Source organism: Cervus canadensis, chromosome 11 (assembly GCF_019320065.1).
Source record: "Cervus canadensis isolate Bull #8, Minnesota chromosome 11, ASM1932006v1, whole genome shotgun sequence".
Classification (NCBI taxonomy): domain Eukaryota; kingdom Metazoa; phylum Chordata; class Mammalia; order Artiodactyla; family Cervidae; genus Cervus; species Cervus canadensis.
The window spans coordinates 48580228-48598659 of record NC_057396.1 but is presented as its reverse complement, the minus strand read 5'-3'; the positions used below and the strand labels follow the sequence as shown (position 1 = coordinate 48598659).

Below are 18432 nucleotides of genomic sequence, written 5' to 3'. Positions count from 1 at the left end.
CCCGCCCTCTTGACAGTGAAAGTGGAGAGTCCTAACCACTGGACCACCAGGGGATTCCCTCTGGTGTCTCTTAAGTCACTCCATGTAAGTGCCCACCTTCTCTGTCATAAGCTTGAATCTCTCCTAGCTCAAGCCCAGACTTCAGTGAGGGGTGCCTCCCCGGGCACAGAAGGCAGACTGGGGAAGCAGGTGTGGTCTGCACAAGCCCAGGTGGGCCTGGAGGCTGGCACTCCCACAGGCCATATTGGCAGCAGTGCTGTAACCCTGATACCTATGCCATGAGTTCACCAAGCACCTTCACATCAGTGAGTAGCCTGAGGAGGGTTATGGGTTCTGCTTTACTAACAAGATGGATAATAATGTCCAAAGGGGCGGGGGCAGGATTAGAAGCAGAGCCCAGTTCTAAGAACCTGCCAAGTTCTAGCTCAGGACCCACTGCACAGAGCCAGCAATGGAGACTGGCAAGGCAGAAACCTAAGCCACTTCTGGCACGCTGTCCTTGGTGCTGCCTCGGAGCAGAGTGAAGCTGCGAGAAGTGGCCTTCAAGGTTCTGATGGAGCTTTGCCACTGAGCCCTGTGTGACCTGGGACAAGTGTTTTGCTCTCTTTGTGCTTCAATTTTCCTGAGTACACTGTGACTATAACACACTAGAGACTGCCCTTCCAGAGAGCATGTGTCATGAGAAATAGATCTGGGGACCCTCAGAGATGATGCAGCACTGCACTCCACTATCAAGGTGGGAGCACAGAGGCTCTGAACCCTCAGAGACCTGGCCAGGCTCACATAGCGAGGATGGGGTCCCAGCTCATTTTTTTGGGCCCTGCCCTTGCCTCTGCTCCACGAAAGGGCTGTATGAAGCTCTCCTCCATCTAACACATAACTCTCCTGGGTGTAGCTGGAGGATAGGAAATAAAACTTTATTGTGTCAGTTCAAAAATCCCATGCCATCCAGTCCTCATGTCCTGTCTGTGCAGTGGGCGGGCTCCCCTGCACACCCTGAGGCTGGGTAGGGGTGGGGTCAGGCGCCGCTCACCTTCCCCTACCCCTGCTCAGGCCCCAGCCCACCTGAGTTACATCAGCAACGCCTGGCGCAGCATCTGCTTCTTCTGGGGTGTGAGGCGGGTGGGGAACTGGATGTCGAAGTAAATGAAGAGGTCCCCCTTCTTGGTGGGGTCTTCTGGCAGTGGCATCCCCTCCCCTGGCACCTTCTTGAAGTACTTGGGGCTGAGACAGGGGAGGATGAAAGAAGGGAACTCAGAGGGCACCAGAGCCAGACATCTGCCCCTGCTCACATAACCTCAGGCATGCAGCAGTCACCAGCTTCTAGAACCAGTGGCAGGGGAGAGGATACTGGCTTGTTCCAGACAGCTTGCTCCCTGGAAATCCATTTACACTGAGTCTCTGATGGAGGATTCCAGGAATCTCATTTAGATGGAAAACAGGACAAGGAGGGAAGGAAAGTGAGCAGACCCTGGGTTGGAGTGGGGAGTGCTCGGTTGCCAAGCTTCCCACACAGAGGACCTTGCTGGGGAAAGGGCTTGGGGGATGCAATTCAGAGCTCTGGAAATTCTAGAGGATGAAGACAACAGGGATTTCCTAACACTGGGGACCCCTGGCCTTCACAATGAGGCACTCCATTTGTCAAATGAATGCAGCCCACAGCTTGGCCAAAGTGGGGGCTGGATTTCAATCCCTCTCACTCCCTTGTGCTGGGTGCCACTAAGGACCAGGAAGCCCTTCTCCCATCTATTGGGGCCCAAGTGAACGGACTCACTGGATGATGTCATTGATGGGGATGTTGAGCAGACGGTCATCTAGGGTCTTCACCTCCACGGTGCAGCAGGTCAGAGCCTAGGGGACATGAAGGCCAAAAGTGGGAGTGGGGAAGGTCCCTATGTCCATTCTGTTTAGAAGGTACTTTATGAGACTCTCCGACGCCAGGCTCTAAGCTGGACCTCAAAGAGACAAAAGGATGTTCAAGGACTAACAGGTGAGTAAGCTGAGCAATTACCTGCCCTCAGCAGTTCACAGTCTGGGAGAAAAGAGTAACAATGGTGTATGTTATGATAGAGGGAGGTAAAGGGGTTGGTGGAGCCCAGGTGATCTGCCCACCCTTTGCTCCTCCACTTTGCCCACTCACCTTGCCCAAGGGGATGGAGTTCACAAAAAAGAGGTTGTCATTCTCCCTGCGGAAGCGAGGGTGTAGCTTCTCTTTTACAATGAAGATGATGTCGGCTGGGATGATGTTGGGACCCTGGGCAGGGGAGGCCAAGGGGTGACAAGGACTAATTGGCTATGTGACCTTGGCCAAGTTCCTGTCTATATTGTCTCCAAATCTTCATCTGAACAACAAGGAGATTAGACCAGTTTTTTTTCTGGAAGCGCCTTTCCATTTTGGCCTTAGAAAGAAACCTACTCCAATGGCTACACATACCCACCCCCTCCCATCACCCTCCCCTTGCCATTACTCTGCAGCCCAAGTAGATGCAACCCAGCTGGAGGGCAGAATACTGGGTTGGGGTCAGAGTACTGCCTGCAAGACTGTCCTGCCAAGCTTCATTAAGTCCCAGAACTCTGTTGGAACTCCTGTGGGCACTCGGAATAGAGGAATCAGACTGGCCCCTACCCACCAGGGCTTCCAGTCTGGGTGAAACAGGGACACAGTGAATCCTCAAGACTGAGATAAAGGGAACCCAGAGGTGGGAGCTCAGAGAGAGGTCAGGGAAGGCTGCCTGGAGAGGGGAGCTTTAGAACTGGGTGGGTTTGTTTTTTTTTAATTTTATTTTATTTATTTGACTATGCTGGGTCTTGGTTTTGTGACATGTTGAATCTAGTTCCCTGACCAGGGAACCTGGGGTATGGAACCTGGGCCCCCTGCACTGGGAATGCGGAGTACTAGCCACTAGACCACTAGGGAAGTCCTAGAGGTAGGTCTCGAAATGGGTTTTCGGAAGTAGGTGTTTCATAAGTGAGAAAGAGGCAAGAGATATGGAAAGAGGAATTCATTTCTCTGGCTCCAAAGATACCATCATTCCTTTTCTTTTCAGAACTTGAGGAATCAGCATGCTTTGGACAATAATTTTATATTTTTATTTAAATAAGTATTTAATTTAAAATTATTATAAACAAATGGCTTCTGAGTAGCTCCTACAATTGGGCTTTACTCAGAGAAACACACAAGAAAATCAGGAAGGGTACTTCCCTATGGTCCAGTATCCAAGATTCCACATTCCCAATGCAGTGTCCTGGCTTTGATTCTTGGTCAGGGAACTAGATCCCACATGCTGCAACTAAGACCCAGCACAGCCAAATAAGTAAATAATTTTTTGAAAAGAAAATCAGAGCACTGATGTTAGGACTAGGATCTCCTTTCAGCTCTGGTGCTCTTGCCCTGGGCAAGTCCCTTCTCTCTCTGGGCCTGTTTCTCACTCTGCAAAATGAGAAGACGTCCTGGGTGACCCACTCACCAAGGCACTGTGGGAGGCTCTGCCCCTCAGAAGGGGCATTAGGGATCAGCTCATCTCCCCTGCAGACTGGTCTCCCTTCCAGACCAGGGCTCCCAGGGACCTCCTTCCTCCTCAGTATTCCCATCACATGAACCCAGGTAACTGACCTTAAACAGCTTTCCCAACCCTCACCTGGTCCCCTTCCTTCTCGAAGGTGATACGTGTGCCCTGCCTCCAACCAGGCTTTACGTCGATAGTGAGGATCTTGTCCTTGATGGTAGAGGAGTACCCATCCTCGTTCAGCACCTGTAGCAAGATGATGGAGAAGGAGGTAGGCTCAGGATTTCCCAGCTGGCTTTTACACGTGTGAAAGATGCTCCATGGGATCTGTGTGCAGCTCAGTCCTCCAGCAATGGGGAGGACCTGTCTGAGCCATCCCTACTCCCATCCTATTCCACTGGAATCAAGAACTTATGATTCCAGGATGGCAGGACATGTCATGGGGTTGGGGCCTGAGGTGCCAAACAGTCCCCAAGAGTTGATCAAGGTCACAACTCCAGCCCTAGAAATTACATGGTCTTAGCGACTAACAGACACACGGTGAACATGCACTCACTCTCCCACCCCAGAGGCTCTGACCTGGAGCCTCTGGCAGATCTCTTAATCCCAAAGGGAGAAAAACAACCGAGGGCAACATATCTTGGCCTCCCCCAAAGCATCCCTCCGTCGTCCATCTATTTCCCAGTCACATGCCCAGATGGGTGCCCTCCATCCATGGAAAGCATGGCTGCAGCTGGCATCTCCTCTGCTGGGCAGAGGTGTGAGGGGTCTTGCTTGGGTGCCTAGCACAGGGCTGGACCAAGGGCCAGGGCCAGGGTGGGGTCTGGGACCTGAGGCACTGAGGGTCTTCTTCAGCCAGTCTGCTTGGGAAATGTGCCTTGGCCCAGCCTCCATGCCCACACGGCTCCTTCTTACTCCTGAGGCGAACACCCAGATGAAACCTGGAGGGGACCGTCAGGAAACACCCAGAGGGCAGAATTCACAGGAGACTCCTACCGTCCAGAGCCTTCCCACTTCCCTCAGGGATGGGGCTGAGCTGAGAAGGGAAAGAGTTGGTCCCAGTTAGGAAAGCACACAGGGGATTTCTACAGGAGGAAAGAACTCGGCTGAAGCCCTCAATTGTCCCTTCCAAACTTCAGATTTTAGAATTTGACCATCCTGGGGCTCCAAATCTAAGATTCCATGCTTCTGTGAGACCATAGCTGAGGTCCGCACTGAGGATCAGGGAGGGGGTGACCAGCAGGGTTGGAGGGGATAGAAGACGGCTCCCAAGTACTCACCCTTCGGGAGATCTTAATTTTCTTGGTGCAACCAAAATATAGGTCCTCCAGGGACAGGTAGAGGTCTCGTTCGATTGGAGGGTCCTGTTTCTTGACCCCTCGGCCCCGGAGTCCCCCAAATTTCATGTCTACCTCATTTCCTTCTGCATCAAAAAACTCTGCAGGAGGTGGGGACAGGTGAGGCGTAAGAGAAATTGTGTCCAGAAACTCAGATTCACAGACTATCCCTCACCTCTTCAGTCCCCAAGTGTAATACCTAGCCTCCCATTCCCACCTCACAGACTCGAGGCCTGTTTGGCCCTTGTAATAGGGAAGCACCTTTGTATTCTATTACAAGGTAATCACTAAAGGGATATTGCCTGTAAGCTTAAATTATACATAAAGGCTCATCTCTGGGAAAAGGAAATGGCTACCCACGCCAGTATTCTTGACTGGGAAATCCCACGGACAGAGGAGCCTGGTGGGCTACAGTCCATGGGGCTGCAAAGAGTCGGACACTACTTAGCAACTAAACTACTGGGAACCCTGCCTCCCAGGTGATGAATATTAAGCTAAAATGCCTTTGCTCCGCTCACAGGGGACATGCTGACCAGGCTCACCTATGATTGACTGCAGGGAGGAAGAAATGAACACATCCTCTCCTAAGGCTGACGGAAACTAGGAGATGTTTGACTTTCAGTTCAGTTCAGTCGCTCAGTCATGTCTGACTCTTTGCAACCCCATGAACTGCAGCACACCAGGCCTCCCTGTCCCATCACCAACTCCTGGAGTCCACCCAAACCCATGTCCATTGAGTCAGTGATGCCATCCAACCATATCATCCTCTCTCGTCCCCTTTTCCTCCTGCCCTCTATCTTTCCCAGCGTCAGGGTCTTTTCTAATGAGTCAGCTCTTCGCATCAGGTGACCAAAGTATTGGAGTTTCAGCTTGAAAATCAGTCCTTCCAATGAATACCCAGGAGTGATCTCCTTTAGGATGGACTGGGTGGATCTCCTTGCAGTCCAAGGGACTCTCAAGAGTCTTCTCCAATACCACAGTTCAAAAGCGTCAAATTCTTTGGTGCTCAGCTTTCTTTATAGTCTAACTCTCACATCCATACATGACTACTGGAAAAACCATAGCTTTGACTAGACAGACCTTTGTTGACAAAGTAATGTCTCTGCTTTTTAATATGCTAAGTTGGTCATAACTTTCCTTCCAAGGAGTAATGTCTTTTAATTTCATGGCTGCAGTCACCATCTACAGTGATTTTGGAGCCCCCCAAAATAAAGTCAGCCACTGTTTCCACTGTTTCCCCATCTATCTGCCATGAAGTGATAGGACTGGATGCCATGATCTTAGTTTTCTGAATGTTGAGCTTTAAGCCAACTTTTTCACTCTCCTCTTTCACTTTCATCAAGAGGCTCTTTAGTTCTTTACTTTCTGCCATAAGGGTGGTGTCATCTGCATATCTGAAGTTATCGATATTTCTCCTGGCAATCTTGATTCCAGCTTGTGCTTCTTCCAGCCCAGCACTTCTCATGATGTACTCTGCATACAAGTTAAACAAGCAGGGTGACAATATACAGCCTTGATGTCCTCCTTTTCCTATTTGGAACCAGTCTGTTGTTCTACGTCCAGTTCTAACTGTTGCTTCCTGACCTGCATACAGGTTTCTCAAGAGGCAGGTCAGGTGGTCTGGTATTCCCATCTCTTTCAGAATTTTCCACAGTTTGTTTGATCCACACCGTCAAAGCCTTTGGCACAGTCATGTTTGACTTTACTCCTCCCCTTTTAGTATAAAGGAAGGCTGAATTCTAACTCAGGCAAGATGGTTCTTTGGGACAACGGGTCCCACCAACTTCTTGGTCTGCTGACTTTGCAAATAAAGTTGCTATTCCTTGCCCCAGCAACCCATCTGTCAATTTATTGGCCTGTCCTGAAGTGAGCAGTACAAGCTTGGACTAAGTAAATCCTCAATTGCAGATCCAAGGATAACTATCTCTTGAGGCTCTCCACTGCTTCATCCTCCACTTTAGACTCCCTTCACCCACACTTCCCTACCTCCCGTCCCACCCCTCCCCTCCCCCAACTTCGGGCAAGTGCTCCTCAACTCTGGCTGCCTCAGGAGAGAGAGGAGTGTCCTCTGGTGGCAGTGGTTGGTAGTGCCAGAAATGACGTGTTAGCTTTTGTGGAAGCCGGGTCACAGCATGCAGCCCTCCCTCCCCTCCCCCAGACTTTATTTCTCCTCACTGTTCAGCCCAGCTCAAGACTACTACAGATCTCAGACTCAGGTTCCTATAAAGTCAGCAGCTGAGACAGGGGAGAGGCAGGGTTAATCACTAACCAGTTAGAGAGGTACCAAGATGTCCCCAAACTCCTCTTTCCTCAACTTCTTCTACCCCTGCCTAGCTCTATGCTGTACAATAGAATCTTATGCAGCTATTAAAATAAATGAGGTCGATCTGTATGTAATATAGTGTTTAATAAGATAATCTCTAAGATATAAGTGAAAAAAATCAGTGTAAACAGTGTGGTCTCATTTCCTTAACAAGATGAAAGGCTATGTGAAAATAAACATAAGCTCATAATGCACAGAATATTTCTAGAAGGATACATAAATTGTAACAATGAGTGGCTACTTCTGGGGAAGGAATGGAGGGCTGAAATTTATTTCTTTTTCAATAAATAGGGTTTTTAAAAAATACCATGTATTATATATACGGGGCTTTGCAGGTGGCTCAGTGATAAAGAATCCATCTGCCAATACAGGAGACAACAGGAGATGTGGGTTTGATCCCTGGGTCAGGAAGATCCCCTGAAGAAGGAAATGGCAACCCACTCCAGTATTGTTGCCTGGGAAATCCCATGGACATAGAAGCCCGGTGGGCTACAGTCCACAGGGTCGCAGTCGGACACGGCTTAGCGACTGAGCATGGATGAGCACACACTGTATGTATATTTCTTAAAGTGAACAATTTAACTACTCACAGAAAAGCATCTTCTACAGCTACATCCTTCCCTAGTAAGGCAGAGGGGCAGGCAGGGCCTCTTACCATTAAAGGGGTTATCTCCTCCAAAGAACTCGTGGAAAACCTTTTCTGGGTTGCCATGGAAGACGTAACCAGTTGTCCATGGGGTCTGCGATCCAAACTCCAGAGGAATTCCGCCCTTCAGACCCTCCTCTCCAAACTTGTCATAGATGCCTCTTTTCACAGCTGTGGATACGCGTCACCTTGAGAAGGGGCCAGCATGGGGGCTAAGAGAGCTGGAGGGCTGGGAAGCCAGAGGATATGGGGCAGAGAGGAAGAAGCAGGCTGAAAACAGCCTTATTTCTAAAGTGCTTGCTGTCTGGAAGTCTTTGGAGGGAGACACTAGAAGTTAGGGATTTAATTTCACTGTGGGTGGACCTACGTATGGCCCCATAGCCCAGAGGAGAGATGAGAAAAACTGAAACTTCCTGGGGAGGGTTGGGGATTGCAGAAGAAACCAAGAGACTGAGGGTCGGGCTATTATCCTGGGGTTTGGTTTAACTCAGTCATTACAGCTACTGTCTTATGTGGGTAAATACAATCCTAGTGCCTTGAGACTATAGGATATAAGAATTCAAGAGCTGCCAAATTCTAGAGCTTGGAAATCTTAAGAGTCCAAAGTCCTGAAAAGTTGGGGCTGGGGAAACTTTAGTGATCTTCTAGCCACTCTTCTGCACAGTATCCACACAACCTCCAGGACAATATTTAGGGAACCCACGTGGGCACTGCACCCCACAGAGGCAAGGATCTCTTTCCCCAGGCTTCAGGTTGCCACAGCAGAGAGATTTCCTAATCACAGACCTCTCTCTGTCCCTTGGTACTTATGCTGTCCTCAGGGAGAGAGATTTGGCTTCTTGGTAATCTGGGGATAACTGGGTGTGTCTGCCTCAGCCTTAGCCTTCTTCCCTGGGCAGCAAGCATGTCACTTTGCATCCCTGCAGGGGACAAGTGAGGCCTGGGGGGTGTTGGGGAGCCCCTGCCCTGGGTCCTGCACGGCTGAGACTTGAGAAGCAGATCAGCCTAATCTGGGGGCTCTCCACACCATGTCCTCCACCTTAGCTTGTGTCTACTTTGCTTAGATTCTGGGCCGGGAAGAGGAACACTTGCTCTCCATTGGGCCCCCTCAGAAAGCCTGACACTCTTCTGAGTGAGGAATGACATTAAAGGAGACGGGGGACAGAGGAGCCGCCCTCACGCTCAGCCCCAGTCACTCACGGTCGCTCAGCACATCGTAGGCCTCTGCTATTTGCCTGAATGTCTCCACTGCACCTGGCTCAATGGACCTCAGCGGGTGGTTCTTAAGGGCAAGTTTCCGGTACCTAAAGAAGAAGGATTAACACCTTGAGGCACAGTCCAAGGCTCAGAGCTGGTTCTGCTGACGGCTGCCTGCCATTTGTACAGAACCTGAAGTGGAAAAGCTGAGTATCTTTGGCTCCAAGTTTTCCTTTGTCCCTTACACCCCTGTTCCAATGAAAACTCACACTGGCTTTTCGTTCTAGATAATGTTTTCTTCTTGCCTCTTCATTTCCACAACTATTGCAGAACCATGTCTTCCTATTTCCAGTTTCCTCCCCACTCCAGTTTATTCTGTGTGCTGCCACCAGTTTGATTTCTCTCTTTTTTTTTAACTTGCCCTTTTAAAATGCTCCTTGACCAAGTCACTCTCCTGCCTAAACCCTTCACTGGTTCCTCCTTTGTCTTTTTTTTTTTCTTCAAGGAGTCAGGATTCAAATCTCATGCAGCTCCAGAGTTTCTCTCTTTTTAAAACAACAAAAAAGTTTTGTTTAATATTTATCTGGCTGTACTGGCAGGAGAAATCTTTAATCTTCATTTTGGCATTTGAGATCTTTTAAATGATGCTTTTCAAACTCTCAGTTGCAGCCTGTAGGATCTAGTTCCCTGACCAGGGATCAAACCTGGGTCCCCTGCATTAAGAGTGTGGAGTCTTAGCCACTGGACCACTAGGGAAGTCCCATAAAAACTTAAAAAAAAATTTTTTTTTGGCCATACTGCACAGACCAGGGATTAAACCCAGGGCTTCCCTGGTGGCTCAGAGGGTAAAGCATCTACCTGCATGTGGGAGACCCAGGTTCGATCCCTGGGTTGGGAAGATCCCCTGGAGAAGGAAATGGCAACCCACTCCAGTATTCTTGCCTGGAGAATCTGATGGACAGAGCAGCCTGGTATGCTACAGTCCACGGGGTCGCAAAGAGTTGGACACGACTGAGCGACTTCACTTCACTTCACTTCATGGCAGTGAAAGCGCTGAATCCTAATCACTAGGCCACCAAGGAAATCCCCGCCCTTTGAATTCAGTATAAAACCCCAATGTCTCTAAGGTTTGACCCCTTCTCGCTCTGCCCTTCTCACTCACTCTCCTTCCATGCTGCCACAACCTCTCCGGCTCTTCTCTCCAGGCTCCATACTCTGCACACTGCACTGCTCATGCCTTCAACACTCTCCTACTTTTACCTGGAATGATCAACCCTCTCCAGCCCCCTTCATCGCCTCCTGGCAAATATTTATTCATTTTTCCACATTCAACTCAGGGGTCTGCTCCTCAAGGATGCCTTCCCTGACTGCAGCCTCCATTCTAGATTAGATTTCCTTTCCAGCAGCGCCAGTGCCTTCGATGCTGGTATTTAGCACACAGTCTCCAGCTGTTTGACGGGTCTGTCTCTCCCACCAGCCTGTGAATGAGTCCCTCCAGCTGCTGTGTCCAGTTCTGTGTCCTCAGCGCCTCTCACCAAGTGCAATGAGCAAATGAATGACATGAACTCACCATTTTGCTGTGGGACCACTCTGACTCTTAAGTAACAATTTTCTCTTCCTGAGCTGGGTCTGCTCTTCTGCAACTTTGTCTCCATCCACAAGGGTCACAGTTCTGCCCTGGGGCCTCACAGATAGAATCTGCTCTACCTTGAAAGACTTGAAGGCAATTGTCACAACCTCCCAGAAAGTCCTAAACCAGCCCTTCCCACTTATAAAGGTTGTAGTTAAGTATCAGAATTGCAATAAAACTCTAACACTGAGTAAAAGTAATGAGGTTTCAGAAGAGTTCAGTTTTTCATATAAACTTGAGGGATTTTAAGATGATTCTTGTGGCACCTGCTTTCCTGAGTGGGAGAGAAAGGGGTGAAGTCACAGCCTAGGAGTGGCAGCCTAAAATGAATAAGAAGTTAATAGCTGGGTGATTATGAATCACTTCGGTACTTTTCTTCATTATATGTTTAGTCTTTTGGGGGTGTGTGTGTGTCAAAATCTAGGTATTCCCATAAGGGAGTGTCTCAAATGTGTGATTCATTCTTTAAGAGTTATTTCAGGGAAGAAGGGTTAAAAACTGTTGTTTAGAACATAAATGCTTTTTAAATCACTCTTTATAAGACATGGTTCCAGATGCAAATGACTGCTCTGCATTTTCATCTCATTATCTCATATAATTCTATTTCAGTACCACAACAACTTTTTTTTTTTTTTTGAGAGATGGGAAGACTGAGGTTCAGAAAGGTTAAGTAATTTGCCGAGGTCCTACAGCTAGCAGGTGAGAGAACCTAGGTTCAGACCTGGCTCTTTCTAATGCTTCAGTCAGTTCAATTCAGTCGCTCAGTCATATCTGACTCTTTGCGACCCCATGGACTGCAGCACGCCAGGTTTCCCTGTCCATCACCAACTCCCGGAGTTTACTCAAACTCATGTCCATTGAGTCGGTGACGCCATCAAACCATCTCATCCTCTGTCATCCCCTTCTCCCGCCTTCAATCTTTCCCATCAGGGTCTTTTCCAATGAGTCAGTTCTTCATATCAGGTGGCCAAAGTATTGGAGTTTCAACTTCAGCATCAGTCCTTCCAATGAATATTCAGGACTGATTTCCTTTAGGATGGGCTATTTGGATCTCCTTGCAGCCCAAGGGACTCTCAAGAGTCTTCTCCAACACCACAGCTCAAAAGCATCAATTCTTCAGTGCTCAGCTTTCTTTATAGTCTAGCTCTCACATCCATAAATGACTACTGGAAAAACCATAGCTTTGACTAGACAGACCTTTGTTGGCAAAGTAATGTCTCTGCTTTTTAATATGCTGCCTAGGTTGGAAACAATGCTTCTAATGCTTCAGTTCAGTTCAGTTCAGTTGCTCAGTCGTATCCGACTGTTTGCAACCCCATGAATCACAGCACGCCAGGCCTCCCTGTCCATCACCAACTCCACCAACTCCCGGAGTTTACTCAAACTCATGTCCATTGAGTCGGTGATGCCATCCAGCCATATCATCCTCTGTCTCCCCTTGTCCTCCTGCCCCCAATCCCTCCCAGCATCAGGGTCTTTTCCAGTAAGTCAACTCGTCGCATGAGGTGGCCAAAGTATTGGAGTTTCAGCTTCAGCATCAGTCCTTCCAATTAACACCCAGGACTGGTCTCCTTTAGGATGGACTGGTTGGATGTCCTTGCAGTCCAAGGGACTCTCAAGAGTCTTCTCCAACACCACAGTTCAAAAGCATCAATTCTTTGGCGCTCAGCTTTCTTCACAGTGAAACTCTCACATCCATACATGACCACTGGAAAAACCATAGCCTTGACTAGACGGACCTTTGTTGGCCAAGTAATGTCTCTGCTTTTTAATATGCTATCTAGGTTGCTCATAACTTTCCTTCCAAGGAGTAAGCGTCTTTTAATTTCATGGCTGCAATCACCATCTGCAGTGATTTTGGAGCCCCCCCCAAATAAAGTCAGCCGCTGTTTCCTCTGTTTCCCCATCTATTTCCCATGAAGTGATGGGACTGGATGCCATGATCTTAGTTTTCTGAATGTTGAACTTTAAGCCAACTTTTCACTCTCCTCTTTCACTTTCATCAAGAGACTCTATAGTTCCTCTTCACTTTCTGCCATAAGGGTGGTGTCATCTGCATATCTGAGGTTATTGATAATTTCTCCCAGCAATCTTGATTCCAGCTTGTGCTTCCTCCAGTCCAGTGTTTCTCATGATGTACTCTGCATATAAGTTAAACAAGCAGGGTGACAATATACAGCCTTTTCCTATTTGGAACCAGTCTGTTGTTCTATGTCCAGTTCTAACCGTTGCTTCCTGACCTGCATATAGGTTTCTCAAGAGGCAGGTCAGGTGGTCTGGTATTCCCATCTCTTTCAGAATTTTACAGTTGGGCTTATCTTTATGCTTTCCAACTGCCATTTCTCCTTGTGACATTTCCCTAGACAGGTCTCACTGACCAACCAGATGTTATGAACAGTGGGTGACATCACAGACTGTCCTGAATTGTTCTCTAATTGATTCATGAGTTTGTGTCTTGTTTCTCAGCCACACTGTAGACTCTCTCCAGTTAGCTCACTGAGATCCCCTACTGGATGTGATCCATGGTAGGCAACAATAGTAGGCAAGGTGTCTGAACACTGGCTCTGCTAGTACTAGGCACATGGTCCTGGGATGATAATGGTACCTACCATGCAGGCCGTTGTTAGGATTAAATGAAATGATAGTAGGTCCTCAGAACGGCATCTGCACAATTCAATGGAGTGTAGCTATTGTCACTATCCATTAAATTGTCCTAGATTCCTCCCTTTTTCTTTACCCTACAATGATCCAATTAATAACTAAGTCTATTCCCTCTTCTCTCTCCAGCTCACTGCCCTGCTTCAAGCCTCATCTTTTCGCCTTGATTATTGTGACAGCCACTGAAGGGGTCTCTCTCCTTCCAATATAGCTTCCACACGCCCTGTATGTCCCTTTTTGTAACATTCATCAAGCTTACTGTGACTTATTCAACATCTGTATTCATCAACAAAATTAAGCTGCACGTCTGATTCACAATTGTGTCTCCAGCTGCTGAGACCACACTGAGCCCACATAATAATCACCAAAAAACATTTTTTCAGAAAAATGTTCTGATTCCTGCTCCAGATTTCTCAGAAATACCACAAAGTCCCCGAGACTTGATGGAACTATTCAGAGATGGGATTTATTCAATACCAAAAGCCCACGTGACAGAGGAATAAAATTTATAATACATGTATCTGGCCAGGTCACTCTCCTGTTCGCAATCATGTGGGTCTCTACAATATTAAGGGTAAAGTCTCCTTTGTTCTCATTTTATTGCTAGGAAGACCACGGTACCCAGGAGAGCAGACATGGCATAGAGGGTAAGGGATGATGAACTGGGAACCCTGACCCAACCCAAAGCCAGGATGTGGGTGTGCAAGAAGTAAGAGAAGGAACATGGTTTACCTTGCCTGCCCTAAACTGTGCAGGAAAGTTCAGTTTGGAAGAGATGAGGGTGGGGCCTGTCCCAGCACAACCCAAAAGCTTTGCTCCTGCCCCAACTTACGCATTCTTGATCTGAGCATCTTCTGAATTGCGAGTGATCTGGAGCACAGAGTAATAATCCTGGCCCATGGCTGGCTAGTTGTCAGTCGGTGGATAGTCCTGACTCCAGCGGCGGGTCTGTTAGTCTGCATTCCTTGGTTGCTCCTGACAACCGCACAGGGGCACTCTGGGAGTTGTAGTCCTTCCTTCCTAAGCAAACCCCCTTCTCACCTGTGCCTGTAGAGGGGGGATTGAGAGAACTAGGACTTATTCTGTGAGCCTGATAAGAAACCAGAGTTTCTAGGGAGCATAGAAATTGGTTTTAATTAAAAGTTTTCAGAACAAACAGATTTGGCTATTTTTAAAAAATAAATATTAAAAAAAAATTTTTTAAAATAAATAAAATAAAATAAAAAATAAATATTTTAGAATGTTTTCAGATTTTCAGAAAAGGTGTGAAGATAGCATTCTCATATGCCCCACACCAGGTTTCCCTTATCATAAACACATTACACAAGTGCGGTACGTTTGTCAGAAATAATAACCCACATCCATCCATAATCTATGGGGGTTTCCCAGGTGGCGCCAGTGGTAAAGAATGCATCCACAAACGTAGAAGACACAAGAGAGGCAGGTTCGATTCCTGGGTTAGCAAGATCCTCTGGAGTAGGAAATGGCACCCCACTCCAGTATTCTTGCCTGGAAAATTTACATGGGCAGAGAAGCCTGGTAGGTTACAGTCCATGGGGTCGCAAAAAGTCAGACATAACTGAGCAACTGAGCACATACATAATCTATAACATAACTCCATACTTTATTCAGATTTCCTAGTTTTCACCCTAGTGAAAAAAACCCTAGTTTTGTTTTTTTTTTTTTTTATCTCCTGTTCCAGGATCTGATCCAGGAAATAACATTACAATTACCTGTCATGTTTCCTTAGGCTCCTCTTGTTTATAGCTATTTCTCAAAATTTCCATGTTTTTGATGACTTTGACAGTTTGAGAGTATTGGTCAGGTATTTTGCGGAATGTCTCTCAATTGGGATTTGTTTGATGATTTTCTTATGATTTAGACTGGGGTTGGGGTGCTTTTGGAAGGAAGACCAAACAGGTAAAGTGCTATCCTCATCACATCAGGTCAAAGGTGTGTGCCATCACGACTTATCGCTGAAGACGTTGACCTTCCTTGATCACCTGCTGAGGCAGTGTTTCTCGGGTTTATCCATTTCTGGCTTGTACTCTTTGGAAGGAAGTCATTTCATAACCCACCGGTAAAGAGCGGGGAGTTCCACTGCACCTCCTTGAGAGCAGCAGTGCCGCTTTCCTCTCAGTCACCCACACCCAGCCACCAAGCTCAGACCATTTTACCTCCTAGACATCTCTCAAGCTCCTCCTCTGCTTGTCCTTCTCCCAGCCATGGCCTTGCTTTGGCTTTCTTCTCTCAGCAAGGCCACCACGACTTCCTTGCTGTCCTGCCACCTTATTTCTACCCTGCCAGGACCTCACTCCACTGACTGCCCAGTTAATCCAAGCTGTTCATCCTGGCACACAGGCACTCTGTGATCTGCCCCCTCGTACCTGCTCTTACCTCTCACACCCACCTTGGCACCAGCAATTGCCCAGATAACCATTCCCTCTCTCACACTCACCTGTGCTGCCCCCGCTGCTCAGACCCTCCCCACCACACCCACCACGAACCCTGGCTTCAACCCAGGTATTTTTTTCTTATGAAATAGTCTACATGCACAGGAGTAGCATTAGAGCATTTGTTATTGAAAGACAGTGGCCCCTGTGTTCCCCTCCCTACTTATCATTCTCTTGGTCTATTATTTTATTATTGAGTTGGGCAAAAAGTCTGTTCAGGTTTTTCCAAATCATTGAAGAGAAAAACTAGAATGAATTTTTTGGCCAATTCAATACTATGCCATGTATCTGGTGGTGTACTGGTAAATGTTTAACAGGCTTACCAGAAAGGAAAAAAAAAAAACCAGCCCTGAATTATAGTATTTACCAATTCCTCTCAGGTTGGCACAAGCCATCTCCACATACCACTGCATGTATCCCAAACATATTTACCTTTTCATATTTTAAAACTTTCTAGAAATGGTATAATCTATGCAAATGGTGTGTTGGTGCATGTGTGTGACATCTTCATAGTGGCTGCTTAGCATTCACTGCTGATCCTGAATATTTGGGCATGTGTGTCAGCTCTGCAAGATAATGTCAGTTTTCTGATGTGGAGATTCTAATTTACAATGGCAATATAGTGGTATGTGTGTGTTCCTTTTTGCTCCACATTCTCACAATTCTTGGTGTCAAAGTTTTAAATGTTTGCTGATATAGGTGTGAAATAGCATCTCACTGTGGATTTTAACTTGCATTTCTTGGTGGAGGTCTTTTCATTTTTATTGCCAATTTTTTCCTTCGTTGTGAAATGCCTATTTACATGTCCATTGTCTTTCTGGCAGTGATTTGTGACTCTTTGTGTTTTATGTTTCTTTGCTGATAATATAAAATACAAACCCCTTCCACCTTGGAGCTTGTCTTTTTACCATTTTTTTTTAATGGGGTCAAATTTATCAATCTGTTTCTTTTGGGTTATACTTTTGTGTCTAGTTTAAGAAATATTCCCTGTACAAGGTCATAAAGATCTTCACCTGTATATTCGTCCAAAAGTCCATTTGACTTTTAAATCTTTAATCCACTTAGAACTTACTTTTCTGTATATGGTTCCATGTAGGTTTTTTCTTTTCGATATCCCATTGTTCCAGAACCATTCATTCAACAGTCTGTTGTTTTCCCACAAGTCTGTATGACTGCTGTGTTAAACACAGATATTACATAGATGCATGGTTTGTATCTGGACTACTGCTACTGCTCCATGGGTCTGACCCTGGGTCAGCACCTCACTACAGCCCTTCCTCTTCTCCTCCTTCTTCCTCAGGAGTAATTTATCTAGGTACTTAGCCTCCTATTCCTCTCAAAGGGAAGTGTGTTCTTAAGAAAGGAACTAATATCAGTCATACAGGGAAAGAGAGGTGCTACATTTTAAAACTCATCTCTAACTGTGGATGGAAAATCTTGATGGTTCCCTGATGACATTTCAGATACTAACAACTGAAAGAACTCTCCTGGGTCCTCTGAAGCCACACTACTACAGAGGAGGGCCTGCCTTAAAGTATTATAGAACTTTCATGTTGTTTGAGGCAAAAGATCTATTTTAGGTATATTTGGAAGTGACAAAACACACTTTTGGAATTGGGTCAAAGGACAGAGAAATCAACTAGAAAGCTAAGAAGTAAAGTGCAGGTGTTAGGTGAGTTGAGTGGTCACAGTGACCATATCTTTTTTTTTTTTTTTTACAGTGACCATATCTTGATGTTGCTGAGCTCACATGCCATCTGTGTGACTTGAAGGAGGTCTACTTAGTGGCCCCAAGTTTAATTTTACCTGAATAAATGGGAGTATTAACTCCACCACTGAGTTGGTGTGAAAATATTAAATAAAACTATACAAAAGCATGTATCACATGGAAGATGCTGCTGCGTAGAGTCAGAGCCAAATCCTGTTAGCAACTAGCTTTATGACCTTAAAACAATCATTTCTTAGCTATAGTTGTCTGCTTATAAAATGAACATACAAACATACATACAAATATACATAGTTGTCTGCTTGTAAAATGAAAATGTGGAATTACTCTCTATTTTTTTCATTTCTGAGCTTTCTCATGGATTTAATTTGCGTTTTTATTTAACTACTAATATTGAACATTTTTTCTTGGGTACTGGCCATTTGTTTTACCTTTTTTTTTTCCTGGTCATGCAGCTTGTGGGATCTTAGTTCCACAACCAGGGTTCAAACCTGGGCTCCCGCAGTGAAAGCGCTAAATCTTAAACACTGGACTGCCAGGGAATTCCCTGTTTTACTTTCATTACCAGGAAAAAACAGTTATTAAACTCAGAGGGGGCCTCCTCTTTTCTCTTCTCCGCCATCCTATGTGCGGTTGAGTTCTGTCCGCACCATGTCTTCTCACAAGACTTTCAGGATCAAGCGATTCCTGGCCAAGAAGCAAAAGCAGAATCGTCCCATTCCTCAATGGATTCGAATGAAAACTGGCAATAAAATTAGGTACAACTCCAAGAGAAGACATTGGAGAAGAACCAAGCTGGGTCTATAAGAAGCCTCACATAAAAAGTGGCACACATGTTAAGATCACTTATTTAAGCAGCCGTATCACAGTGAGAACATCACTACTGTAATGCTTGGCTCCTGATGTTTCTTATTTCCTCACTATCAGTCTGAGACCAGTAATAAATATGATACGTT

General features: G+C 46.4%; 2 protein-coding genes across 2 annotated transcripts; one reads left to right on the top strand and one right to left on the bottom strand.

Annotated features, from left to right (window-relative positions):
- Positions 1-900: 900 nt before the first annotated feature.
- Positions 901-14330, bottom strand: DNAJB13 (DnaJ heat shock protein family (Hsp40) member B13). Its single transcript, XM_043482186.1, has 8 exons — positions 14130-14330; positions 9013-9116; positions 7822-7983; positions 4787-4944; positions 3639-3752; positions 2141-2254; positions 1775-1851; positions 901-1224 (listed from the first exon to the last, which is right to left on the bottom strand). The coding sequence occupies exons 1-8, from the start codon at positions 14195-14197 to the stop codon at positions 1071-1073; spliced, it is 951 nt and encodes a 316-aa protein (XP_043338121.1). The 5' UTR covers positions 14198-14330; the 3' UTR covers positions 901-1070.
- Positions 14331-18073: 3743 nt separating this feature from the next.
- On the top strand, positions 18074-18432 carry LOC122449689 (60S ribosomal protein L39). Its single transcript, XM_043481591.1, has one exon. The coding sequence runs from the start codon at positions 18128-18130 to the stop codon at positions 18281-18283; it is 156 nt and encodes a 51-aa protein (XP_043337526.1). The 5' UTR covers positions 18074-18127; the 3' UTR covers positions 18284-18432.